At 33.9% G+C, this 16,324-nt stretch overlaps 1 protein-coding gene and 1 non-coding gene across 2 annotated transcripts in view; both read left to right on the forward strand.

Annotated features, from left to right (window-relative positions):
- The first annotated feature begins 3,595 nt into the window (after nt 1-3,595).
- The window catches only part of LOC123711850 (dynein axonemal heavy chain 3), a 55,149-nt gene continuing 42,420 nt past the window's right edge, over nt 3,596-16,324 (forward strand). The window contains exons 1-15 of the mRNA XM_045664688.1: nt 3,596-3,692; nt 4,111-4,224; nt 4,581-4,778; nt 4,862-5,003; nt 5,904-6,042; nt 6,605-6,780; nt 7,972-8,175; nt 8,595-8,831; nt 9,007-9,094; nt 10,578-10,785; nt 12,283-12,497; nt 13,052-13,242; nt 14,017-14,201; nt 14,473-14,735; nt 16,081-16,238. Coding sequence (XP_045520644.1) covers nt 3,614-3,692; nt 4,111-4,224; nt 4,581-4,778; nt 4,862-5,003; nt 5,904-6,042; nt 6,605-6,780; nt 7,972-8,175; nt 8,595-8,831; nt 9,007-9,094; nt 10,578-10,785; nt 12,283-12,497; nt 13,052-13,242; nt 14,017-14,201; nt 14,473-14,735; nt 16,081-16,238 — 2,597 coding nt within the window. The 5' untranslated portion in view covers nt 3,596-3,613. The remainder of the gene's footprint in view (nt 3,693-4,110; nt 4,225-4,580; nt 4,779-4,861; nt 5,004-5,903; nt 6,043-6,604; nt 6,781-7,971; nt 8,176-8,594; nt 8,832-9,006; nt 9,095-10,577; nt 10,786-12,282; nt 12,498-13,051; nt 13,243-14,016; nt 14,202-14,472; nt 14,736-16,080; nt 16,239-16,324) is intronic.
- Trnai-aau lies at nt 15,799-15,872 on the forward strand. The gene has a single exon. It is a non-coding gene; the product is annotated as a tRNA-Ile (tRNA).

Genomic DNA, 16,324 nt, shown 5'->3' on the forward strand with positions numbered 1-16,324 from the left:
GCTTTATTTATGTATATTTTTTGTATATGACTAACTATGTATTGTATGTGTTATGTACATACAAACTAAATCATAATAAAAGTACATTTTTCAATCGTTTTTTTATGAATGAGCTGTGTGATTTCGAAATTGGACCATTCGTCTAATTAAATTAACAATGTCGTGAACACAAAACTGTGTACATACTCGGCAACTCCAAATAGCGATAGCTATTGCGATCACCACTTTAATGTCGAGTGTAAGTAACAGAGTGAACTTGATAAAAGGTCGGAGTCGGTATCGCTTTTGGAAGGTAATCTGTAAAAAATATGCAAGTATGAAGTATATGAAGAGCTTTATATATTTAAATAGCTATTTTGTTGTCTTTTGTTGTTGGATGTTGTGTCTGTGATTGGACCAGATACTCACCATGCGAGACATCCTCTACCTTGCTTTGTGGCGAGAACCGTGGACTGAAAGCATGTCCATTCAAGTCAATTAAGCATAATAATTAAATATAAAAGGTATTATTTAGTCATGACAATATTTTTGTACAAGAAATTTATTATCTATTTAATGTTTTATTTCGCGGACAATTCCCACCCTTCAATGAACTTTTCAGTTGTGAAATAAAATTGTTCATGTAGTACTCTATAGTACCCATAGATTATTACCTATTTATTGGGAGATTAATTCCTTCTGGTGCTAATATTGTATCGAGATATCAACGCACAGCTGGCCTTAACTCAGACCGTCTTTGGGCCTTTAGAGCTGCTAAGGAAACTGGATTAGATTTTCAAATTGGTATGAAACGAATCTTGTCACATTATAAACGCTCAAATATTAAAACTCTGATCACATAGGCAATAGATTTTTTTTATAGTTCAAGTTAATAATGCGCATGCGTTAATCCCTAAACAATGCACTTGCATTTTGCACCTTGTTCATTCGTACACCATATTATATTATTAAGTCAACGGACGACTGTAGAATTAAACATGGGGATAATTGGCTTTGCCAAAATGCCAAAAAATAATCAGGAATTGTATAGGAAAACCACCGTTTGTATGGCAATCATGATTTATAATAATTTACAAAAGAAACATTAAAAGATCTCAGATAGAAAAATCGACTTACTGCAATATTTCTGGAAGAATGTATTATTATTTTAATGAGTATGTGCCTGAAACATTATAATTAATATTTATTTGATAACGTAATAATATATTTTAATAACGTGATGATGTAGTGATAACTTTATCATTATATATAATGATAGTCAGAGACTTTAACACCTTTTTAAAGGCTTATTATTTTGCAATAAAATAATCTTTCAGAATCAAATTCCTCTACAGTAGTAGTATAAAAAGAATAAAAAATAATGAAGTAAAACATAAAGCTTAAAACTAATATTGATATACACTTAATTAAACTCGTAATTAGTGGGATTCAATATGAATTTGACAACAATTGCAAAAAGAGATCTTGGAACTTCAAAATATAGCAGTTTCCATAGTAACAATATTACAGGGGTCACAAAGCATGGTCTCTGAATACTTGGCTGGTATGGAAGATTTCCACACATGCAGCACAATGCTTTGAGTTTGGAAACTCAAGCCAGTCTGTCCAGGTGTCATCACCAGTAATTAGGGATAATAATAATATTTCAATGCCAAAATTATCATATATCATAAAAGATACGAAGTCTTATAAACAGCTGTTACCCAAGCTTCTTTTAGATATATTATGAAGAATTATGTACGAAAGAATACTCTAAGTAAAACTGATTATTTAATTATATTTATAGGCAATAGAGAGAATTCAAACAAAAAAGAGCTTAGTGTTGTCTTTTATTAACATAACTTTTATACATTTAAAGAAAACACTTTTTTACGGATTGAAGCTATATATTATTATAAACTTATAAGTTTATTAAAAGAGCAGTTAGCTATGAAGCCGATGAAAACCGTGACGTTTTTCAAAACCGCATCTATACTGGAGAAAGTTTCTGTCTGTCAAAGACTTAGGTTTGTTCGTTTTCTGCCAAGAAAGATCGTTTTGTCGTGTCGCCTCAATTTGAAGGCGGTCTCCTTCGTACGTCACACAGGCTTAGTATGCTTGGGGGTTGGCATTTCGAAAGATGTCGAATTCCGCAGTCACCTAGAAGAAAAAGCCAGACTGGCTTCCAAAAAGCTGGGTGTTTTGGGTAGGGCTCAGCAGTATTTTACTGAGGTACAACGTATGCAGCTCTACGAGGCTCAAGTATGACCTCATATGGAATACTGCTCACATCTCTCTCCTTAAAATATGACGAGAGGGCCAATGGCTGGCCATGCGTGATACTCGTGAACGGGTGCTACTTGTGGTGACTGGTCGTACTTGAATTCGTGTATGCGGTGATGTTAGTTATTTCGACTACGTATTTGCGTGTTGTTCCAACGAGAATGTAACTGCTCCTATTTTACCATGCCTCCTGCTGATAGAGGACAAATCTTTGTTTTTAATTTAATTTATTATACATTACTTAAGATGTCATGTGGAACATGGTGTAATGGTTGCAGCTCCTTACAAACGTTGTGAAATACAAAAACTTGGCAATTAAAAAGAGTGGCGGAGAGTTTATTGCCAGTTCTTCTCTTCCGTTCTACGCCTTAACAGCCCTCTAACTGCCAGTACATGTAAAATTAAAAGCATTTAATGTATATTTCTTTTTTATTGACGTTCATAAGTGTACATTGTGGTACCTATATGAATAAATGATTTTGAATTTGAATAAAGTAATATAATTTTTATATTTATTATTATTTAGATTATAAAGATATAACTCATAATGTAATAGTAACTTATATTCTACCTTTTAAGACAAATTTGCACGCCATTATGTATGGCAGAATATGCAAACATTAAATTGTACCACCATAACATTTTCGTATCATATCCTTGCAAATAAATTATTATTATAATAAAATATTTTGTGTATATTGTATAATATTGCCAAAGATGTTTGATCGCTATACACCGGTTAACGCAAGCAAAACAACAGCTTCGGTAGAGTTAAGGTTGAAGTTAACACAGAACCACATATCTTTGTTAGTCTGATTTCATAATTCGTTTTCATTTGGGACAATAATTTATCTTACAATTATAACAGCCGTTGTCGCGTAACTATGGCAACATATTGTTTTGGACGCCAAGTCCTATCATTGAACGTTTACTTCCTAAAATGTATTATTTTATATGTAAGGAAACAGAGGTAAGTTACCATATTAAAACTATTGTATAGTATTATATACTAGTAATGCATTATATATTTAGATTTTACAAAAACCTTTGGTATAATATTAACGTATAAATTTCAAGTTATTTCGTAGCATTGAGAACAGTCTTTGATATTATGTATATAATATTAAGGGTATTGTTCCATACAGCATACAGTTGAAATATCTTGGAATAAACAATTATTTACAGAAATTTATACATTATATCTAATAATACGAAAATATTGAGTTATATTTTTCCATAGTAAATAATGGCAAGTGGAGATCGGAAGCGGACACGTCCGCCTCTTACTGGGAAGAAATGTCCATCTCGTTTTGTTCCTGGCCCACCACGCAAACAACCAGCGTTGCCGTGGATGCCTCGCGCAGGGTACAGCAATGAACTTGACCGAGATAGCGAACTACTGAGGTCAGCCAAGAATTACTACCCCGAAGGTAAGTTATCATTGGTCTTATTTATTTCAAGAAATTAATAATAAAATGAAAATGGTATGATTTATTATTGGCAGCCAGGGTATGACGTCATCGAAGTGATTGGAAGCGCAAATTGTAGAGCGCTACAAACTAAACGGTGTCTGATGTAAAAATGCAAATAATATAAGACTTATGCAAGTATATGTTTCGCATCAACATTTCGGTGGTTGTAAAAAAATATTGGTCATTAATTTTTTACAGCATAATTATTTCTAATTACAAGCCTATCACGTTTATGTTACAAGAGCTTTGCATATCACCTCTGAAGTCTCAAGTATACTCGTAGGACATGATTTGCAGTTTTTTAACACCTATATATACTATAGAAAATAGAAAATTTCTCTTAATAATCATACTATCTTTATTTATTATATATTAGGTGAAAGGCAAGGTGGCTGCAGTGAGTTTCCTCCGCTGATGCTTCGGAAATCTTGGACGCGAGGAGTACCATACCGAGACAGTTATGACCATGCAAAACCTGTTGATTCTATCGGTAATTCACGAATATCTTTCAAATAAAATAATATTTGGATTTCTTATAAGACAAATATAAAACTAACAGCGATGATGACGTTTAGTTATATTGGCCTCATATTACATTTATGAGTAAGAAAGTATTTCAACACTTTAGCATACGAATACAGCTAAAGATTATTTAAAATTAATAAGTGCTTCAACATTCCCTATGCCAACTTATTTTGACACATCTATTTGATATTATGATTAGTGTCTATTCGATTTTGCCATACTAACGCGTGTAGTACTTGCGGAGACCAAAAACAATATTACAAGTAAATATTGCGTGCATTTTTAAATATAAAATTTAATATCAAACCTGATTTTGTATAGGGAATTGTTATACACCAGCTTCGAAAACAATGAAAACCATAAATATGCCCCCAAAACGCCGTCAGCCCCCACAATTGTATGGGCCCATTGGCCCAAATGGGGAATTACAGTTTCCTCCATTAAAACCCTGGGCGGAGAGAGAGAAAGAAAGACTAGAAGCCATTCAGAGGGAAAAGGATAAGAATAAGCTTCCAAAAGGTATCTTCATATGTCTAAATCGATGCATACACAACAAATATAAACAGGCTTTTCTATTGAATTAATACACTGTTTTAATTAAGGGTTAGTGCTATTAGAAGACTTAGTATCCGGTGCATACGACAGGCGTAAAGCGGCAGAAGCAGAGGCAAAAAGAAAGAGAATAGAGAAAAGAAGAAGAGACAAGGAAGCGGCGGAGATAGCCGCGCAGGAGGCTTTAAAAAAGTAAAGTTCTTTTATGTATTCAAACTAACTCCGTAACTTGATGATGATTCTTCGATTCTGTATTCTGTATATATATATTATAATATTTTATTCAGTATATCAAAATTGAGGTTTAATGCAATATGCCAGCCAATTACTAACAAACAGAGTTGGGCTGGTTTGGCTTTTGTTAAATCAACCAAACAAATTGTATCCAAATCAATGTTCAGATGGGAACCCCATGTGTATCATAAAATATTTTTAATTACGCTAAGTCAGTTAAATTATGGACCACGACCTCCATCGGGATCTTAATGTAGAGGACGTCGCCATAAAAATCAAAACGTTTGCTGGAGCCCACGAATACAGGCTCCACCAAAGCGTGAAAGTCGAGGCTATTCAACTTCTTGACACCACCGGCCTAGTGAAACGATTAGTGTCAGAACGCGTTAGTATTAAATCCTAAACAGTGGTAAGTGAAAAAATAAAACACATTTAAAGAGTGTTTTTCCCTTCATAGAGACTGTAAGTAGTGTTCTATTGGACACGTCCTTCATATGTGATATGATAAGTAAATAATGTTAGACTTAAATTACTATTATTCTTAAGTTAGGCTAGATCGTAATGTTCTATAAAGGCTCAGTAAAGACACAGGTATCAATACTACACGATTATTATATACATATATTACAATCTACGTTTATAGAGACTGAATTGTGGTCATAATTTAATAATGTTTCTTAAGTCACAACTGTCACTTGGATTTATTTCGTAGCTTCAAATATTTTTTCAGTGTACGTATGTAACTGTTGCTTCCAAACTAAACGATTTTATTTTCCGATCCCATAGTTTTTGAGTTTGAATCTGATTGTGGCTAGCATAATTTTAGTTAGTTGTTTAAAAAATAATCTTGATTTCTAGGCATCTGGCAAAGTTGTCTTTCGCTGATCCACGGGACCCGGATGACCAGAAGTTAGAATTGATTAGGGTGACTGAAGAGGAGCACTATCGATACATACACCCTAAGGACCTTGAAAGAATTAACTATTATTTGACAACAGTAAATACATACATTATATATATAGTTGGTGATACGAAACTGTAGAAAACTCTTATTTTATTCAGGCTGAACGATGAGTAGGAGTAGGAGTAGTTAAACAAAATACAATATTTCAAAATCACCAAAAAAATATGCTACTTTGGTTCAATTATAATTCAGTGTACATTTCTGGATAATACATAAATTTTTAAAAGAAAGAATTCATGGTATTCATAATTCCTAGAAAAACACGTTCCATCACGATTCAAGTGTATCACGTATTCTCAAAAATTTACTCACTTCAAATAAACATAGTCGTACGCTGGAGGAAAACATCGTGAAAACACCGCCAGGCCCAGCGACGGCATGTGTCAGGCTGATCATCTGCTTGCTTAAAAAGAAATAATAAATGATCAGAAAACAGATTGATACAGAAACCTGAGACCCAGGTCGAAAAGGTTGTTGAGCCACTAGTGTTTTTGCTAACTTCTCTAGGACTTTATCTGTCCAGGTAGTTTTGAAAATACTCAGCCAGCTACACTCAAAATATTTGATAAATAGAGCCTTGATAAATGTGTTTCAGTCTCTGACGGGTGACGTGATCCCGGATTATCCAGACCTTTTATACAAAAGAGCGAAACTGGTGGTGGATAAGCAAACAGCTCATATTAAAAGGCGGCTCCTTATCCTTACGTATCAGGCTTGTGTGAGACAGAGTGCCGCTGAAATCAAAGAATACTTCCTACTGGCTATGAAAAGGTAAATGCTCGAAAGTTCTTAAAAATCCTACCGCAAATTCTTCTTGGCAAATTCCTATTAGGTTTACGCAGTCATCATCATCATCAGCCTCTTCATTTGGTCCATTTCTGGACGTATGCTTCCTCCATTTGCCTTCAGTACACCAGTACGCACTAGCCTCTATGTATCCACTGCGAGCCAGCCTCTTTGATGTGGTCTTTAGTCCACCTAGACGGTGAGTGGCCGCGAGGTCTCCATGGAGCCTGCTGGTCCATCGGTTCTTGTTCATGCGCGCTATGTGGCCTGCCCACCACGGTCTACTTAGTAAATCTACGGAATTTGAATGATTTTTTAATTCATGTGTCCTTTTGTGTGTGACGACGACGTGGACCGATCAAGTCAAAGACAATTCGTCCTCAAAATTAAACAGAAGCGTAAGACCGAAATCGGTGGAGTAAAATAATCTTTACAGCTGACCACGATACTCAAATATCCGTAACCGACCCTTAGAGAGAAGTGAATTCCATTCGTTGGCCTTTCTGCAAAGTTTCTTAAGCTCTTAGACGTACAAAATACTATTTTTTTTAAACTTCACTAAATTAAAAAAATGTGTGCGTGTACTCACGTATAAAGTGAAACTTCTTTATGACCTTATTTTTAGAAAAATTATCAACTTTACAGAAATTGGTTAAATTAAGTTAAATGAGACAATACAATTATTTCATTTTACCTTATTAATACTTATATAGATTATTACAGAATTTCATTAAGTGTGATAGAATTATTACAATTAATGAAATTCTGTCATTCATTGCATTGTTATCGTTATATATTTTTGCTATTAATGGCTTCGAATTTCTTCGAATCAACCGTGGTAGGGACAAGAAAAGACGGCGCGTAACCGAAAAATGTGGCGGAATTTTCCAACGCGATAAACAAGTTTCACTTCAAAAATACAAGCACAGTTACAATTCAATAGTTGTCTCCACGAATATTAGTATTAATGTTGTGAATAAAACCAAAAATTTGTACGTGTCTGAAAATTGCGATTAGATTGCTCGTTTCTAAGAAATTAATTGATTGGGTTAGATAATTCCCTTACTTGTCCTGTATTTGTAAAATATCCTGCTATTTCTATTATATGTACAACAAAAAAGTATTTAGCTTCAAGATTAAAGCTCTTTGACTTTAGAATAATTTCAAATGATTCAGATGCCTCCTAAGCTACATATTAGAAGATCCATCCGAGCGTTCGAGGTTGAACATAGCATTCATACCATCCCTTTGGCCAGCTTTGATTGTCCGTGCGCCTGTTCCTTGGCACACGAGCGCCGTGAGGGCCAAACAGGCCATGAGCTATCGCTACTTCGAAGGGAATCCTGTACTTGTGGAACTCAGGCGGATTTGGCATGAAAGGTTATTTGTTCATTTTCGTATTCTGCAGTTTATGACACTGAATATGTTGCAGACCTATTATGATGCATACATCGACTTAAATTGTATAGCATTAAGGCTTAATTTAAAAAAAAAACTTGTTTTTGGTTTGGTCAAAAGGCAGATTATAAGTGTCGTCCCCGGTTTTAAGATTTCAATAGCGCAAATAAAAATAAGAAATACAAATATTATATGTTTTATAAACAGTAACAGTAGTACCTAAAATAATTTATGAGAACGTATTTATCACAAATGTTTTTATATAAGTATATCTGTGTAAAATACATTATAAACAAGCTTCAAGTTTAACATAACAATCGAATTCGAATTCAGTTATTTTATATTTATATATAAGAGAATATTAGGTATATGTTTTGACTTTAGCTGTGATATACCTATAGGTACCAAAATATATACATATGTGATATGAACAAAATGCAAGAAGGTCTCCCGTTTCCACAATACCCAACAGACTTCACGGACCGTCTTAACAAGCTCTGTGCGGAGACAAGGGCTGATCTAGTCGATAATTGGTTAATTGACGTGGCCGACACAATGGTTAAGATGAGAAAGCACTGGTCAATATATGTCTCTAAGAAGAAAAAAGCGTCAACATTTGAAGTCGAGGAATTCTTTAAGTAAGTTTTGTAGATTTTTACATATCTTGAAAGGCCCTAGGTCAGATTAGTTCGGAAAGTCATCAATGGGCAGCTGGTTCCACAAAGAAATAAAGGATGACTTTGACAATATTTTATTAAAGGCCATAAATAGCATCTGTTCAATAATATTGAGCCTTGTAATATTATTTTGCAGATGTATTCACGGTTTGATGTCAAAGCAAATCCGGGATCTTGTCGAGCGCAGTGTTAATCATTTTGCTGAATATTTTACGTACTACTGGGTATGTAGTTTTCTATACAACTCTATACTTTACGTACTACTGGGTATGTAGTTTTCTGTACAACTCTATACTTTACGTACTACTGGGTATGTAGTTTTCTGTACAACTCTATACTTTCCGTAGTACTGGGTATGTAGTTTTCTATACAACTCTATACTTTACGTACTACTGGGTATGTAGTTTTCTATACAACTCTATACTTTACGTACTACTGGGTATGTAGTTTTCTGTACAACTCTATACTTTACGTACTACTGGGTATGTAGTTTTCTATACAACTCTATACTTTACGTACTACTGGGTATGTAGTTTTTTGTACAACTCTATACTTTCCGTAGTACTGGGTATGTAGTTTTCTATACAACTCTATACTTTACGTACTACTGGGTATGTAGTTTTCTATACAACTCTATACTTTACGTACTACTGGGTATGTAGTTTTCTATACAAATCTATACTTTACGTACTACTGGGTATGTAGTTTTCTATACAACTCTATACTTTACGTACTACTGGGTATGCAGTTTTCTATACAACTCTATACTTTACGTACTACTGGGTATGTAGTTTTCTATACAACTCTATACTTTACGTACTACTGGGTATGTAGTTTTCTATACAACTCTATAATTTACGTACTACTGGGTATGTAGTTTTCTGTACAACTCTATACTTTACGTACTACTGGGTATGTAGTTTTCTATACAACTCTGTACTTTACGTACTACTGGGTATGTAGTTTTCTATACAACTCTATACTTTACGTACTACTGGGTATGTAGTTTTCTGTACAACTCTATACTTTACGTACTACTGGGTATGTAGTTTTCTGTACAACTCTAGAGTTTACGTACTACTGGGTATGTAGTTTTCTATACAACTCTATACTTTACGTACTACTGGGTATGTAGTTTTCTATACAACTCTATACTTTACGTACTACTGGGTATGTAGTTTTCTATACAACTCTATACTTTACGTACTACTGGGTATGTAGTTTTCTATACAACTCTATACTTTACGTACTACTGGGTATGTAGTTTTCTATACAACTCTATAATTTACGTACTACTGGGTATGTAGTTTTCTGTACAACTCTATACTTTACGTACTACTGGGTATGTAGTTTTCTATACAACTCTATACTTTACGTACTACTGGGTATGTAGTTTTCTATACAACTCTATACTTTACGTACTACTGGGTATGTAGTTACATAACATAACATCCATTCAGATTTAAATTATTTTATTTTTATTAACTCGGGTTGATAATAAATACAGAACATAATATTTTTATTGACTAAAACATCCCCTGAGCGAGGAACAGTACACATTCTCGTCTAATCTGATCCTTTATGACTGTACGTGAAGGAGACTAATTTGCCAATATATTTTTTCGACTCCCTATTTACTTATAAACAATAATTAATTAGTTATATTTACGTAAAGTCGGGCAACGCTGATTCAAGAGTACGTTTTAGGAGGGCAACGATTACGGCCAAGATTACCAGGATTACACGTTCATAAAGTGTCCACTCCTACGCATCAAAGTGGTGGGTCAAGCTGGATCCATCCATCTCAACTTTGATCCAACTCTCGAACAGATGCGAGTGCTTATTGTTAAGTGGATCCACTCTATTATCAATGTGAATCACCAGCTACCCAGCGTCGACAGTATTATGTATCCAGGTAATACGCTCTTCTGTTTGATTAAAAATTATTTTACAAGAATTTGATGTTGATTTATAAGAATATTGAATTGTTACTAGCGGACCCGACAGACATTGTCCTGTCTTAACTATTAATATTGATTTTGTAGTGGTATAATTAACTAAAATGCTTTATGATATACAACATTCTTTGTTTGTTTTTTTGGTATTCCCACATGGGAATAGGCGACATATAACTGGCCATATAAAAACATGGATTTTCAAGATTAATGCCACAAACAATTAGTAACGTAATTATTTTATATGTATTTTATCAATATTATAACTCAGATCGAAGCATTTGTTTTAAACGATATTCATTTTTCTTACGTCCTCTTTAAAGATATTTGAAACACGCATTCTGTCTATGTTATGTCAAACGCCGTAAGGTTACATAAAAATAAGTTTGAATTGTAAGAGCGCTATGCACTGATATAAAAAAATTGGTATCGTAACAAAAGTCATGATTACTTAATAGGTAATTCTTAAATTTTCTAAATTTCCGCGCAATTTTCTTAATTTTATCTTACATATCTACTGACAATAACAAACACAACAAAAAAGATTTAGCGAAATCAGTCCAGCCGTTCGTGATGCCGTGACCAAGGGAAATAGGTATTAATTTTAATTTATAGAATTTAAAGTCCTTTCAAAACCTTCTTCTATGAATATAAACCCGATTCTATTTCATTATTTATATAAGGAACTAAAAACAGAGGACACAATTTGGCGGAGATCTAGTGGCTTTAATATTATTTAAATTAACGTCAAATTATTTAAATTATGAATTTGCGAAAATTATTTAAGAATTTATTCAATAGTACTCCCATATAATTAAAGTACTATTATTGCTTCTATAGTAAAGGTTTTGGTTATGTTACCTTAACAAAGCACAAGGCGTAACGCCGGTTTCGCTTGCCAGCGGGCTCCAACTCGCCCATAAATATCATGTGGATATTTCTGGATTAGTTATCGCCCGGGCCCAGCGGGAGACGCCACACCTTTTAAGCAATCAAAGTCTTTTTTTAGAAAAGGGGAGATTTGACACTCTCCTGCAGCCTAGATTCTCGGCATATTATGTGAGTGCATAATAGCGTGCCTGATAGGCTAATATGTAGAGGGCCTAGAAATAAAAATAGGTTGTATAAATATTCAGAATTTATGCGTAGTTAGCTTCTTAGTTTATGACTCTTGAAAGCATTTGCGTCTGATTCATGCCGGTGTCATAAAATGAATGTCAATTGGTTAAGTAATTCGTGAGAGCCACAAATCGAACACGTTTAGATATTTAGGTGATAATCGCTCTAGAGACTAGACTAACACTCTTCGATAAACGTACTACCTATAACAATATCTAATTGTCTACTGTTGTGAATACAATTCTCGATACAATTCTAGACTTTCTGTTTCGAACTACTTAGGAAACTGTCATAAAAGACATCATTATAATTTGATGAATAATGTTTGTCGTGTGTAGGTTCTGGTCGTCCCCAGCCATATCTGATGGCGGTATACCCAGACGAACTCTACATGACGGAGATAATCAACAAATGCACTCGTCACTTCGCACTCAACAAACCAGGTCCCATTTCCTTCCTGAACCGATTTATAGAGTACAACTATCTTCTGGATGGATCAGCTCATGAGGAGCTGCTTCGATTCTTCGCGTTGGAACCGCCGCCTTATCTAAAGGTTAACTACAAACTAAGTCGTGCTTTGCTTAAGATTATCTCATGACAGATATCCCTATAACGCGATTTCCTTTCCCCATATAACGCGGTTTTTCTCCACTATGACGCGGAGATTTTTAAAATGACATTTCCGAAGCGTTAAATGTGTAATGATTTGTTAAGTCCATGTTTAGTTTTGCGTAATGCAAAGGCATTGTATTTTAGTATAGTAGTTTTTTTTTGTTATAAATACATGGTACATAAGTTAAAAACTAATTGAAATAAATGTTTTGACTGGATTTGAATTAAATTAAAAAAAAATACTCTTAAATATAAAAACAAACGAATTGATTTAAATACAGTCAACCAGTAAAAAAATTATATAAAATAATTTAATTTAATTTTTTTATTCTATTCTCTAAAACCCGGATAAATATGGAAAACCACATAAAGAGCAATTCGAAATATTAAATCAAAGATAAGTTAGGAATATGTAATCTTAACCCCATATAACGAATATCTTAATGAAGGTCACGTCAAAATTATTTCTAGATGGAAATATTTTTTTTGTTTTAGGACTTTTCAGCGCGTATAATGACGTATGAGTCTCTCCGAGACGAAATACTCTTTCTCCGCCGAGACATTCCATTAAATATGATTATGTTGGACTGTGGTCCTATTAATGATGTTATATGGGATATCGTGAATGGCTTGCGGCAATACATTGTGGATCACTTTATTTCTGTTAACCGGAAGTGGAATCGAGGGTATGTTCGTATTAGGATAGTTTAAGAATGCTTTCTTAAACAGATGTTTTAACACTATACTCAACTATCAAAATTATTCTTATTAAGCACGTCCATCAAATTTAAATTTTGTTAAATGAGTTTTTTTTACCATCACCTGATATAGGCATTATATAAAAATATACAAAATTAGTAAAATGACCTTTGGATGAAATATGGTAGGATTGCCATAGTTCGCTTTCAGAGCATTATATTAGCCATGGTATGCAAAGTCTATGTTTATAAGGGACATTTAAAATATTCCTACAATCTCGAAAAGCATTATTCTTATATTATACTAATAGGTATGTTATTGAAATAATTGATAGAGGCTCTGTAACAACATCGTCCATCGTTTCCAAATATTTATAGTTTTTTATACCGTTTAAATTCTAACATCTGGAAACACCGCAGTGCGCCCGCCAAGTCGAACCTAAAAAGCGGCAGAGAGGAAAAAAGTTCAGACCATGTTAAAACTTTGTTGTGGGCAAAATGAGAAGCCTGAAGTCAGTGTTATTATTTATAACATAAAAGATTTGTAATATTGATATTGTCGGTATAAGATGTTGTCAGGTTAGCTAAGTACGTAACTTAAGAAAGAAAATCCCTTAAGTAGGGGCTGAATTAGTCGACTCGATATTGGATGTGAGATATGAATCTCACAACTTTTTACGGGAAAGGAACTGTGTTGCGAGACTTGATTTCTCTACAAGTTTTGTTTTGATCGTCATTTCTTATTTACTAATAATGTTTCAGGATATGCAACGTATACGAAGAAATGGCCGCACGCGCATCCGAGAGTCCAGAAACAACCGCTCAGTTGGTAGAGCTATTGGCTTATATACTCGAATGCAGGGATTGTGCACTCTTTGAATTACGAGAGAAGTCCCGTACCACAGCAGATCATGTCCTCTTTCTCATGGAGCATGCGCATTTGTCTTGTTAGTATTTATAGACTCAAGATCCAGTTTTCCATAAAAATTACCAGTGAACTATTATTGTTATTATTGTTGTTATTATATTGTTCAAATGTATATGCAGATGTAGAGATACATAACTAAAATATCTTTTTTTCGCTAAAATACGATCACGATATTTATTTAAGAAACGCACAACTAGATTATATAACGAAATATCACAGCACAGCCCTGCTTTGAACGCACGACCTCAGGGTCCGGCTATTATTAGTCTTGTACAAAACTTTTCTTCCAGTTGAAGATATAAACCTAAACACTCGAGTGTTCCTTTGGCCATTGGACATGGAAGACTCCATAGATCTCACACTGAAAACTCTAAACACTAAAAAGCAAATGGCGGAAGACAAACTGCGCAGTCGCAAAGCCATATTCGAGGAGAAACTCAAAAAGCACGAGAAAGATCTAGAGATGTTTAGAAGATATGATCCGCCATTACTAAATTTGGATTTACTAAAAGATGTCGTTGGGAAAGTCGATGAAATATTCAACAATTTGATGGTGAGTATTTTTAAGGAGTCTGTTATATGTAAAATAGTAAATAAATTTTTAAAATAGCCTCTATTCGAGTACTATATAAACAGGATTACATTATGTCCATGTCATTTTGTTTAAAACTGGTACTCGAGTGAAGGCTTCCTCTAAACTCTTCCACTTATCCCTCATCCTCGCCCCCATTTTTCAATCCTTATATAAAACAGTATATAATAGAAAATAACACTTGACGAAATTATTGTAAAGTCTGAGCTTAGCGAAGTATTGGTAAAAAAGAAAGAAATTACACGAATTGTGAACCTCCTTCAAGTATTTCTAGTTTGTTAATATGATCGGAAAAATTTCGATCACTTTAAAATTGCTTTATCAGGAAAAGAAGATACGTATTGGATCGATTTTTATAATGCTAAATTTAAATATAGCGTTATAAAGATATTGTTTATCTAAGACCCTAAAATAGGATTAACAGTGATATGAATTTACAATTCTGCTAAGATTTGTGTAAAATGAAGGTCGAAAATAAGGCAGGTATTAAATATTGAAAACTTTTCAATACTTGTATATATATATGACCTGGACTTATAAATGGATTAACTTGGGCGCCTACTAAACAGAATGCAAAGCTACAGGTGTGTCAAAGATTGATGGAACGATGTATGATAGGGAAGGAAATAATAGATAAAATAAAGAATACAACTTACAATAAAAATAAATAAATTTAAGAGGAATAGAAAAGTGGAGCAAAAATGTACTAAACAGGTGCCCAAGGTACAATAAACTAAAAAGAGGAAGACAACTTAAAAGGTGGATATACCAAATTAAGGAAACAGCACGTGGTAGGCACTGTGCAGACGGGAGTGACGGGGTTTAAAGGAAGCATTTGCCAAAAAAGGGCACACACAAATATCTAAAAATAATATAAATGTGTTCAAGTGTAAAAGTATCTGAAATAAAAGGCTATTATTATTATTGTTATTATATAGTCTGAAAACATGATGTGCAGTGTTCATATTAATATTAACTGTTAAACACGAGATTTTAAAATACGTTTTTCAAAACCATACGTATCGGCCCATTAGCTCAGTTGGTTAGAGCGTCGTGCTAATAACGCGAAGGTCGCGGGTTCGATCCCCTCATGGGCCATTATATTTTTGATTTTCTTGTAAAGATATTTGTTAATTTATACTTTATTTTTGGGTGTATTTTAATTTTTTTTATCTACTTGTACACTTACATTACATGTAAAATCTGAATGTTGTATTTGTAATAATGAATTGCTCATTTATTATTAGCCGTTCACAAGTCAGAGGTAATACTCTGACTTGTGAACGGCTTGAAACTGTTTTTTTAGAGTGACAAGTACGAAGCCGAAGATATAATTAGTGAGGAAACTTTATTGGACCAAGAAGTGTCTGTGTACTTCAGTCTGCAAACAATGTTGAACAGTATCGACCCCTTTCACAAGTTGTGGCATACGGCGTATGACTTTTATGATGGCTATGAAAAATGGTTAGTATTATAATACTACTGGATTTTTTTCTTTTTATTTTCTTTCTGCGGTTATTTGCAATCAGCCCTGAGGCTATGAGCGAGTC

Source organism: Pieris brassicae, chromosome 7 (genome assembly GCF_905147105.1).
Source record: "Pieris brassicae chromosome 7, ilPieBrab1.1, whole genome shotgun sequence".
NCBI classification, from domain to species: Eukaryota; Metazoa; Arthropoda; class Insecta; order Lepidoptera; family Pieridae; genus Pieris; species Pieris brassicae.